We start from the raw sequence: 12,841 nt of genomic DNA on the forward strand, positions 1-12,841 counted from the left end.
CATATAGTAGTGGATGGTTGTTGCTTATTAGCCTGTTTTAGATTATGGATCTTAGTAATAAGTTCATCCAACAGTCGGGTCCTCTGCTTCTTAGCTATAGAGTTCATTTTAAGCAAAATACCTCACATGTATGTCTTGTGTGTGTTCCACAGCATGGTGGGGTCAGAAACAGAGTGGCTATTTAGTGCAAAAAAAATCTTTGATGTGTTGTGCAAATTTAAGCTTGTTTTCAGGGTGGTTCATTTAAAAGATGTAATTTCTCTACCTATTTGTTCTCTTTTCTGCACCTCCACCCCCAACAGTGAGACACACAGATTCATGGTCTGACCAAGTTATACAGTGTACATCAAATCTATTTTTTCTCTGAAACAAGAATTTATCAACTAAAAAGAGCAGTCCCTCTCAGTTAAAAGTTGGCATCTACACACATCAAAGACTTGAGAGGCAACAACAAATTTAGATAAATTGGCTCTTTGGGAACAAGATCTCGTGGTGGCGGATGTGTCCAAAGACCCATCTGGGATGCTGTTAAAGTCTCCCCACACCACAATATATCCTTGACGAAATTCAAAAACTCTTTTCCATACTTTGGTCAAGTAGGCCAGTGGTCTCACATTTGGGAGGTTGACATCCACTAAAGTGTATACAATGTTTTTCACTTCACATACTAAAGCAAGAAAATTACCTTTGAGATCCTGAATTTTAGAGAGGAGCTGAAAGGCCACTGTATTCTTGATTGCTATGAGAATGACTCTCTTTTTGAATTGAGCATTTGCTTAGTATATAAATGGAAAGTTTCACATTTCACATTTGAGAGACCTCGCTTCCTTCCATATCATATTGCATATTGCTGGGCTGTTCAACCCCTTAACATTCATTGGAAGAAATTGTAAACTGCATCTTGTATCAATGTTGGTGCTGAGATGCTAGAGAAGATAGGAGCTAAAGATGATCAACTGCCAAGATGATTATCTATTATTAGACAGGTGCCTAGGGGTGAGTAACAAAGAGATTTCAAATGGCTTCAGTTCCAGGAGTGGTATGCCTTCTGTGTATATAACAATGGTATTCAGTATCATCAATTTCTCTCCAAAGAAGCAATAAAGGGTGGAGATGGGGTTGAACAGCCCAGCAAAACGCAATATGATATGGAAGGAAATGAGGTCTCTCATATGTGACATCCTATGCCTACAGGAAACGCGCGTCTGTGTCCCGAAGTCACCTAAATTCACCAACAAGAACTTTCCATTTATATACCAAGCAAATGCTCAATAAAACAATAAAATTGAGGCATAAGTAACAGAAAAACAGTACAAGAAAGAATAGAGTATCCAATTAGCAGTGCTGTTGTCAGCCAAATTCAGTGAGGCGAGGGAACAGCCACTGAATGTAAAAAAAGACGAATTCAAACGAGAATCTGAGCAAATAAATATCTTCAAAACTATAGGGGTTTCAAAAAGTAAGCTGTATATAGCATCATAAGTGCCTGCCGGATCTGCTAAGGATAAGTTGAGAATTTACTAACTGAGCACTTCAGCTGACTTCTTCATCATGCCTGTCCAGAGTTTGCAAGAGTTTCTAGGCATCGTCAGGTGATAAGGCATCAGGTTCAAGGATTTTTAAATCTCCCAGTAGTTTTAGGCCTTAAACCATGGTGGTAATAAGAAGGGCTTTCCCTCCCATGTTATTTGAAGTTTGGCAGGATAGTTCCACCTGTATACGATCGTATGATTGTGGAGTGGCTTGGTTATTGTGACTAGGTTTCTCCTGCATTGTATGGTGTGAGATCCATAAAGAGAGTAAGGCCTTGCATACTCTCTGGTAGCCTATCTGGATTTCTAGATAAGGCCATTAATTCCTCTTTGGTACTGAAGAAGTAAATCTGGGCAATAGTGTCTTTAGGAAGACGCTCGGGTAAATGCTTGGTTTTTCAGGAGTCTATGTATACGGTCAATGGCCAAATCTTCCAGTGGTAATTCTGGGAGGGCATCTCTAAGAAACTTATTGAAGAACGCCTGGAGTTCATAGTGTTTAACTGATTCAGAAATCCCCCTGATTTTGAGGGTATTATGTCTAGAGTGATCCTCCAGATCTGCCAGTTTGGATTTAATCCAGCTTCTTTTCAATGTGCAGAACTCTTCACCAATCTCTGACTTAATTTGCATCAGAGTTAAGATATCTGTGTGAATAGTGTTTCTCAAAGAAACAAGCATATCTTTTAAAATTGTGTCCATCACAGGTTGGTAAGATATGGGGAAAGCCGGTATAGAGTCCGGTGACATCTACTGATATATCCAGTACACCCTGTCGGTGTGCCTGTGGAGTCTGACATCTTCTGCCTGACTTTGGCTAAGCTGGTATAGTTGGATGAGGCTTGGGAGTTTGGCCTGCTACATTGGGACTGTGTGGAAATCTTTCCTCTTGAGCCCTGACTTGCTGCTCCTTTGCCCTGTGTGTGACCATGCGGTGAGGCAGTGATCAAGCCATCGCCATCTTGGAATCCCCTTTGGAGTGGCGGGGAGAAGAAGTCTGTCATCCAACCAGGCCACCTCTGGCAGGCATTCTCACTTTGGAGCTGCAGGACTAAGCGGCCATACTCGTGTGTGCGCCAGCCATGTCCCCCTGAAGGTAACTTCTCAAATTCCTTTACAAAGACAAGAGAAACAAAAACACAAGAAATACACAAGATAAAACACAATAACAAAAAGGGAAAATTATGTAAAAGCTTGTCTAAAGTAAAAAATGTTTAGATTTGATTTGAATGAGTTTAGACAAGATTATTCTCTGATGTTCTTTTAAAGTTAATTCAATAGTTTTGGGGCATAGCAGAATAAGGCTCTGTCTCCCATTGAGTGTGGGTGAGTAGGGGACACACACAGAAGACCAGAATTTGAGGAGCAGAGGTTAGGAGGGTGGGGGAAGTATGTTGACAACCTTTCAGACAGATAATGGGGTGCCAAGCCATGAAGACCCTTATAGGTGAGCAAGAGGAAGCCTAAAGCTTTAAAAGCTTTAACAAAGGGGCCCCAAAACACCCCCCCCCCCATGTGAATGGGTATCGGGTACATCGTATCCCTACCCATTCACCAAAAAAATGTAAAAAAGGAAAAACCCCATAAGACAGTGCTTGACAAGTCAATGTAAATCCATTGTCAATCATGATGGCAGCCGACCCGAAAAATAGAAAAAAATTTAAAAAATGCTTTGCTTCTTGTGAGGCATCCCGCTGAATGCAGTTCTTCAGTTTTGACAGCTGTTTTATAGGCAAAGGGCAGGGCCACCTGGTTACATCATACAATGGCACCACCCCTTATGACGTCACATGACGTCATGTGATATCAGAAGGGGGCAATGCCACCGGGTCTGGTATAGATTTGGAGGGGCCCCACCTTGTTTTTTAAAAAACAAAATTGGCATTGAGTTCCCCTTAAAATCTGTACCAGAGGGGGGGGACCCTACACCATTTTTTTTCATGTTTTTATCTGTACTGCCGGAAGCCAACAATACATTACAGTCACAAGCAAGTTTGAATTACATTTTTTCCTTTCTATTGTTTCACTTTCAGCATTATTAACCACTTTAAGACCAGAGGATTTGGCTGCTCAATGATCAGGCCCTATTTTGCGATTCGGCACTGTGTTATTTTAACGAACAATTGCGCGGTCGTGCAACGCTGTACCCAAACTAAATTGATGTCCTTTTTTTCCCACAAATAGAGCTTTCTTTTGGTGGTATTTGATCACCTGTGCGATTTTTATTTTTTGTGCTATAAACAAAAAAAGAGCGACTATTTTGAAAAAATAACAATGTTTTTTACATTCTTTTAAGAAATTCTCAAAAAAAAAATATAGAAATCAAAGTTTTTTTTTTTTTTCAAATATAAATTTTATTCAGGAATTTCAAAAATACATACATTGACATTTTTAGTATAAAATACAACTCCATCTTAATAGTTATCTTAACATCTCTTTTATACCTTACTTATCCTATGTTCCTGTTTTTTTTTCCTTTTTCATAACCCTCCCCCCCTCCCAACCCCTCCCCCCCTAAATAAAAAAATAAAAAAAATAAAAAAACATTAATCCACGTCCAGCGATTAGGAGAGCTCATCGTCTCCTCAAATCTATTTTCCTCCACTTATCCTATTGTATATTGTTTCCCTTCTTCAGAGACCATAAAATGATTCCATGGATCCCAAATTTTCTTGTATTTTCCCTGTCTATTTTGTGAAGATGCAATTAACTCTTCCATTCTCCTCATTTCCTCTACTCTATTTATCCATTCTGCTAACGAAGGTGATTGTATTTTTTTTCAGTTACCTGGGATGCATGCTTTTGCCGCGTTCACCAGGTGGGGGATAATAGAGCTTTCATATCTCCCTGCCGGTATATCTGACAAGTGTAACAGAAAAAAAGCCGGTTTCTCTTCTATATTGTATTCCATAAATTTCTGAATTATGGTCTTCACTCCCGCCCAGAATGGTCTTATTTCAGGACAGGTCCAGAGGATATGGATCAAAGTGCCTATTTCTTTTCTACATCTCCAACAGCTATTGATTTCTCTCGGAAACCAGTTGTGTATTTTCTTAGGTGTAATATACCACCTTGTTATAATCTTATAGTTCAACTCTTGAGTCTTAGTACATCTAGATGACTTAAAGGTGAACTTTAATATCCTCTGAACCTGCTCCTCCGACAGATCACATTCCAAATCTCTCCCCCACTTTTCCACCCATGGGAGCTGTAGTTGCTCTTCCGGGTTTATCAACTAACCATAAGTAATCGATAATGTGCGTGATAGATTCCCTGATTTTACGCAATAATTTTCGAATCTCGTTAATGTTCTACCAAAACTTCCCGGGTTTGGTATTGAGGCCAAATAGTGATGTAATTGAACTGCTTGCCAGAAAGGCATATCAAATGGTCCATTTCTATCGACCAATTGATTGATTGTGGGCCATTTATTTTGTATCAAAAATGACGAGGCTTGTTCCTGCTTCTTTTCCCTTAATATTGTAAACTGTCTGACATCTAAACCCGGAGTAAACTGGGGTTTCCCCAGTATTGGAAACAAGGGTGACTCTTTCCCTGTCAGTTTACTATATGTATTTGGTTGCATGCATATTCGTAATGTGTTTCCAATTATTGGATGTTGTTTCAAATCTTTAGGTAAAGACTGAAAGCACCATATGGCTCTTTTCAGATCTATCTCCGTTTGTGCCTGTTTAATTTGTGTCCATAATTTATTTTCCGACTGATGCCACCAATCTAGAACCCTGCTCACATGAGCTGCCTGGTAGTATGCATGGATGTCAGGGAGTGCCAACCCACCCTTTTTCTTTGGTAGAGTTAAGATTCTACGTGATATTCGTGGTTTTTTATGGGACCATATATATTTCACAAATAGGGAATGTGTTGCCTTAAAGAAAACACTTGGGATCTTCACCGGTAGTGCTCTTATCAGATAGAGAAATTTTGGTAGGACAGTCATCTTCAATAGATTACATTTACCAAACCATGAATGCAGGCCTCCATAAATCAAAGTTTTTTTAACATTTTAGGCCAATTTGTTTTATGCTACATATTTTTGGTAAAGAAAAATCGCAATAAGCGTATTTTGATTGGTTTGCACAAAAGTTGTTGCTTTTATTATTTACTAACTACAAGAAAGATTTATGTCATTTTTACCTTTTTTTTTTTACTAGTAATGGCAGCGATCTGGGATTTTTTGCGGGACTGCGAAATTGTGGAGGACAGATCGGACCCCTAACTGACATTTTTTACACTTTTGGGGGTACCAGTGACATTGCTACAGTAATCAGTGCTAAAAATATGCACTGTTACTGTAAAAATGACACTGGCAGGGAAGGAGTTAACTGTACTGGTGATCAAGGGGTTAAGTGTGTCCCTAGGGGTGTGATTCTAACTTTCAGGGGGTGTGGCTTGTGAAGTCATCACAGAGACATGCAATCCTATATAGCAGGATCACATAGCCTCTGTGATCACTTCAGGGAGAATGACAGACGGCTGTGTTTACATCAGCCGTCTGTCCTTCTCTCTCAGCTGCGGGAGATCGTGAGTGGCTGGTGGCCATTGGAGCCACCGGTCACAAGTACTGGCTTCCCAGCTAACTAGAATCTCCTGAGCGAACGGCGTACTACTACGTCGCTTTGCCCAGGAGCAGCTGCCTGCCGCAGTAAAACTGTGGTGGGCGGTCACTAAGTGGTTAAAATCACTGCTCCTGTAAAAATGATTGTTTAAAAAAATTTTAAACATACACTTTTTTATAGCAATAACTTGCATATAAGTCTTTAAAATGAGGACTTTTGATTTTTCATGTTTGTGTCCCATAGACTTTTTTAGAGTTCATATGTTCAAACTTTTTCCCTGTTCGAGATGTTCTGGTGCGAACCGAACAGAGGGGTGTTCGGTCCATTACTAGTGATGATGACTGCAGAATTTTGTACATATTGAAGTCAAATAATAGTGGATTTAGGTACACCAGTGAGTAGAGGATTACAGAAGAACACAACAATTTGGATCAGTTTTTCAGCTATATTGTATGATAGCATAGGATGCCGCAAAGCAATGTTTTTCAAGTGGAAAAAAAAGATTTTCTGACAATACTTTGTACATGTGGATCAAAGGTGAGACTAGCATCAAATATCCCCCCCTAGATTTTCAAATTAGACTGAAGCTCAAGCACAGTGTCAGTGGAGTTAATAGCTATTCAAACCTCCTTTGGCAGCAATGACTTCAAGCAAGTGCGGAATTCAGGAGGAATTTTTGCTCCATTCCTATTTACAAAACTGCTTCAGCTCATACACATTTGTAGGAAAGGGGATGAGAGACCATGCACAGAACTAGCTCCACAGTGGGAAAAAAGGTGTGAAGTGTGTGAAAGACATTGAGCTCATATTGAGTGGTGTAAGAGTGGCATGCAGTCTCTCTTCTCATCATACTTCCCTGCTTTCTGAATTAAGCATAAGACAGCCTACACCAACGATATTTTTTTGAGACACTGGAACTACCAGAGCACCTTGAGCAGCACTATAAGTGGTATTGGTTATAGTGAATATTTGTATGAGTGTCTGGGGTGAACAGCTCTCTTGAGGTCATTCTATAGCATGTCTATGGGGTTTAGGTCTGGACTCTGACTGGGCCACTTCAAAGGCTCCATTTTCTTTGTCTGAAGGCGGTCTGTGGTGAATTTAATTAGATATGTAGAGTCATTATCCTGCTGCATCATCCAATTTCTAATATGCTTTAGCTGGCAAACAACCACCCAGACATTATCCTGTAGGATAATTTGCCTAGGAATTCATTTTCCCCTCCAGTGGTCCAGGTCCTAAGGGAGTGAAGAAAGCCCAAATCATGATGTTCCCTTCACCATACTTCACAGTTGGGATGATGTTTTGATGTTAGTAAGCTGTGCCCTTTTTGTGCCATACATAGAGCTGAAAATTTTTCTGAAACAATTACAATTTTGTATCATCAGTCCACAAAATATTTTCCCAGTAGTATTGCAGTTTGCCAAGAGGATTTTTGACAAACATCAGGCATGAAGATTTTTTTTATTTTTAAGAACAGTGTCTTCCTCCATGGTGCTTTGTCTATTAAAAGACTTGAGTATTTATTTATTGGGTTATTGATAGGAAGCTATAGTAACTTTGAGTCAATTTTTTAAATTTATGTTTCATATTTTTTAATCAATGTTTTATATCCACGTTGTTTTAATCACACAGTACTGTATATACACAACTAAGGCTTCCCTGAGCACTATTGATTTTCTAAAAAAAAACTGAATAAAGAATTTTTTGCTTTCAGGCATTCTGTTTCTTACTGAAATCTTGTAAAAAGTGGTTTCATGCAATTTATGTTCCAGCTGCAGTAGAAGGACTTATTAGAGTGTGTCAATTGGCTATATGTTCCTTTTATTTATTTGCGTGCTGTATTTTGAATTCACTTTACTGTTCTTTACCATCTGACAAGATACTTGCTTGCATTAAAGTTACATGGAAAAAGATCTTCTCTACATCTTGTATAGATAACAGCTGAGGGGTCACCTGCATGACAATTAGGGATGATCGAACGGTTCAGGTCAACCATCGGTTCAACCCGAACATTGACTGTTCGAGGTTCGGCCGAATTTTGCTGAAAAAAATGGATTTTTGTAAGAACTTACCGTAAAATCCTTTTCTCTTAAGCTCATTGACAGACGTAGTCTTCTTGATTCTCAAGAGCTGGGTTATGTTGTCTCCGCAGGAGTAGGACTAGGCAGAATGACAAAACGTTCTGGCTCCACCCTAGGGGGCAGTCCCTGAGGGTATATCCTCCCTCTCTCTGCTACAGGGAATCAGTTCTGTTTAAAGCAGTACAGAGAATTTAACCCAACCCAACTCAATGATAGAGGGGCGGGTACTACGTCTGTCAATGAGCTTAAGAGAAAAGGATTTTACGGTAAGTTCTTACAAAAATCCATTTTTCTCTATCGCTCATTGACAGACGTAGTCTTCTTGATTCTCAAGAGCTGGGACATCCAGAAGCAGTGCCACAAATGAGGGGTGGGATTGACAAAATCAAATCCAATCTAGAAGGCCCAACCGGTGCCAAACTAGAAGTTTTAAAGGCTCATTAAAAACAAAGAATGAGGCTAAAGAAAAAATTTTCCAACGGAAAAAAAACCCTCGAGGTAGACCACTGGTCTCCTCAAATTGCGGCCTGCAAAACCTTGCGGCCAAATGAAGCATCAGACGATGCCATTACATCAACTTTATAATGTTTAGAGAAGGTATGCACCGACGACCAGGTAGCCGCCTTGCACACCTGGACCACTGACGCCTGATGGCGAAAGGCCCATGACGCACTAAGTGCCCGAGTGGAGTGCGCCTTAACAGGGAACGGGGGCTCCCGACCCTTAATAGAATAAGCCTGCACTACCGTCTGTCTGATCCATCTGGAAATGGTCGCGGCAGATGCAGGCAACCCCTTTTTGGGTCCATCTGGGATCACAAAAAGTGAATCCGTCTTGCGAAACGAGTCTGTCGTTTTCAAGTATACCCTGATCGCCCGGACCACATCCAAGGAGTGCAAAGCAAATTCCCGAGGATGACTGGGCTTAGGACACAGGGAAGGTAATACAATTTCTTCATTCAGATGAAATTCTGAAACCACTTTTGGTAGGAAGGATGGATTCGGACGAAGAACCACCTTATCTCTATGAACCACCAGATATGGTGAACGACAAGATAATGCGGCCAGTTCTGACACCCTGCGTGCAGAAGTAATAGCCACCAAGAAGGCCACCTTCTGGGACAACGTGGGTAGAGGAATCTCCCTAATATCTTCAAAGGGAGGTTTCTGAAGAACCGACAACACTAAATTAAGATCCCAGGGGGGTAACGGCGCGTGCACTGGCGGAGCCAGATGTCGCACCCCCTGGATGAAATTCCGCACCAAGGAATGAGTAGCCAAAGGCTTCTGAAAGAAGATAGCTAATGCTGAGACCTGACCCTTGATAGTACTCAAGGCCAGTTTCTGCTCAACCCCTTGTTGCAGAAAAGCCAATATTCGACTAATCGAATAAGACCGAGGACGGAACCCCAAAGGTTCACACCATGCAATGTAGGACTTCCAAGTGCGATGATAAATCTTTCTGGAAGTCGCTTTCCTTGCTTCAACTAGAGTAGGAATAACTGAAGCTGACAAACCTTTGTCCTTCAGCACCTGGGTCTCAATAGCCAGGCCGTTAAAGCCAGCGATCGTAAAGCAGGATGGAAGATCGGTCCCTGAGACAGTAGATCCTCCCTGAGAGGAAGTCTCCATGGAACGTCCGCCACCAGTCTGACCATGTCGGCGTACCAAGCTCGACGAGGCCAGTCCGGAGCTACCAGGATTACTGGGATTCCTTCCTCCTCTACCCTGCGAAGAAGTCTTGGCAGTAACGCGAGAGGAGGGAAGGCATATATTAGCTGGTATTGCCCCCACGGGGCGATCAGTGCGTCTGCGGTTTCTGCTAGAGGATCGCGGGAGCGAGCCACGAATCTCTGAACTTTCCTGTTGAATCGTGATGCCAACAGATCCACATCCGGGGTGCCCCACCGTAGGCACAACTGGTGGAAAACGTCTGGATGGAGGGACCATTCCCCCTGATCCAGGGTCTGACGGCTGAGATAATCTGCCTGCCAATTCTCCACCCCCGGAATGAACACCGCAGAGATTGCTGGAACAAATCGTTCCGCCCAGCGAAGAATGCAAGCCACTTCTTTGGCCGCTCGGACACTCTTGGTGCCCCCCTGATGATTGACATAAGCCACGGCTGTGGCATTGTCCGACTGGATCCGAACCGGGCTGCCCTGGAGCTGCTCGGTCCAGTGAATCAGACAAAGTCTGATCGCTCTCAGTTCCAATACATTTATCGGTAATCTGGATTCTTCCGGGGACCAAAGTCCCTGGACAGATAACTGACCAAGAATTCCTCCCCATCCGGATAGACTGGCATCCGTGGTCACTATCGTCCAATATATTGGCAGAAATGACTTTCCCTGGCTGAGCATTGGAGACCGAAGCCACCAAACCAGAGACTCTCTGGTCTGTTTGCTCAATCGTATCTGATTGTCCAGGGATTCCGGATTCCGATTCCATCTGAGAAGAATCTCTTGCTGAAGAATTCGGGTATGGGACTGGGCAAATGGGACTGCTTCGAATGAAGCCACCATCAACCCCAGAACCCTCATGCACGTCCGAAGGGAAGACCAGCTGTTGGACAGTAACAACTGGACTGCTGATTGAATCTTTCGAAGTTTCCCTACCGGAAGGAAAACTCTCGTCCTGACTGTGTCTAGAATTAGACCCAGATATTCGAGCCTCTGGGTGGGAACCAGAAATGACTTTTGCTGGTTCACCAGCCACCCGAATTCCTGTAAAGAAATCATAGTAATTTCTATGTTTTGTAGCAAGGTCTGAGGAGACTCTGCATGAAGCAGAAGATCGTCTAGGTAACCTAGAATCGATATACCTCTTTGGCGCAGAAGTGCCAACATTGGGGCCAACACCTTTGTGAAGACCCGCGGAGCCGTGGCGAGACCGAAAGGTAACGCCACAAACTGATAGTGGTTCTCCTCTACGGAAAAGCGTAGAAAACGCTGATGTCCTGCGAAAATGGGAATGTGAAGATAGGCGTCCTTGATGTCTATGGACGCTAGGACATCCCCTGGATGCAGGAAGGCTGCTACCGTGCGAATGGACTCCATTCTGAATCTTCTTATGTTGACGAAAGAATTGAGTGCTCTTAAGTCCAGAATTGGACGCACTTTGCCCTCTTTCCTGGGTATTGTAAACAGGTTTGAATAAAACCCTTGAAACCGTTCTGTCCAAGGAACGTGGACTACCACTCCTTGTTGTAGTAGATCTGTGACTGCTCTCCGCAGATCTTCTAAACGATCTGCGGATAGACGGATATTGGAAGGGAAGAATCGCGCCGGTGGGAGAGATCGAAACTCGATCTTGTACCCTGACTTTATGACTTCGCAAACCCATTTGTCCGGGATTCTGGAAAGCCATGGATCCGGGAACCGGCGAAGACGTCCCCCCACCCCAGTTATGGGTGGGGGCGCACCTTCAGGCTTTGGATGGTTTATCTTCAGGTCTGGAGGGGGCGGGCTTTTGCTTGCCCGACCAACGACCCCTGACGCCTCCTGCCGGAGCTTTGGAGGACTTAGTTTTTTCACCCGCTGGACGAAAAAACCTCTTGTGAGCAGAAAAAGAAGGCCCTCGTCTTTGACGAGTTCCTCTACCTTTAAAATTTTGCGGTAAAAAGGTGCTTTTTCCACCGGTGAGATCCTTAATGATCTCATCTAAGTTGGCTCCAAATAGACGCTCTCCTGAAAAGGGGATATTAGCCAATGCTTTTTTGGAACCTTGGTCGGCTAACCAACCTTTTAGCCACAGTGTACGCCTGAGAACCACTGCTGAGACTGATGCTCGCGCCATTAATGGAGTGGCGTCTAACGCCGCATCACATACAAACTGTAACCCCTGTATCATTTGTTCCAACAAATCTGATACCGCCTGAGGGACTTCTTCTAAGTCCCGGCGTAACCACTTGGTCCATTCAGTTACAGCCTGCGAAACCAGACCAATAGCAATTATTGGCCTGAAAGCTGATCCAATCAAGGAAAACATGGTGCGAGACATAGCTTCTATCTTGCGATCCACTGGATCTTTAAAAGACGGAGCGTCTTCTAAAGGAATAACCGTGGCTTTATTCAATCTAGCAATAGGTGAATCCACCACAGGTGGTTCTGTCCATTTCTTAATAAGGGTTTCCTCAAACGGATAACGCCTGTCAATGCGTTTAGAAATATTAAAGGTGCGTTTTGGCAGACGCCATTCTTCATCGATTGGATTGCCAAAACATTTGGGCAATGGAAAAACCTTTGCTACTTTGATGCGCTTTTTAGTCCCAAATGGGATCTCAGTTTCAGCTATTTCTGATGGAATACCCTGTAACCTTAAAGTCTCTTGAACAGATACAATGAGTGCGTTTACCAACGCTTCCTCTCGGGCTATGGCGGATGCCGAAACATCCTCCTCACTGTCTGAAGAGACAGGACCCGAGACACCAATACCAGATGAAGTACCTGCAACTGCAGAAATAGGCTCAGAGTCTGAATCCGAGGTTTCAGATAATAAGGGGTTAGGCGGGGGTCGCTTTCTTGCGCCCTGTCCCTGACAAGCCACTTCCACCCGGGACACAAAAGTTTCCATAATAGCTGACAAAGATTCAATTGTCAATGGGGTGCTGGAGGATCCCGCAGACCCCTCGAGGGGATCCGGAGGAG

The 12,841-nt window shown here is 42.9% G+C and overlaps 1 protein-coding gene across 1 annotated transcript in view; it reads right to left on the bottom strand.

The window, feature by feature from the left end:
- Positions 1–2,636: 2,636 nt before the first annotated feature.
- LOC309548167 (uncharacterized protein) overlaps positions 2,637–12,841 on the bottom strand; it is a gene marked incomplete at both ends in the record, with an annotated part of 36,317 nt that continues 26,112 nt past the window's right edge. The window contains one exon of the mRNA XM_082248127.1: positions 2,637–2,644. Coding sequence (XP_082104253.1) covers positions 2,637–2,644 — 8 coding nt within the window. The remainder of the gene's footprint in view (positions 2,645–12,841) is intronic.

Source organism: Pelophylax lessonae (assembly GCF_965119305.1).
Source record: "Pelophylax lessonae genome assembly, chromosome: 2".
Classification (NCBI taxonomy): domain Eukaryota; kingdom Metazoa; phylum Chordata; class Amphibia; order Anura; family Ranidae; genus Pelophylax; species Pelophylax lessonae.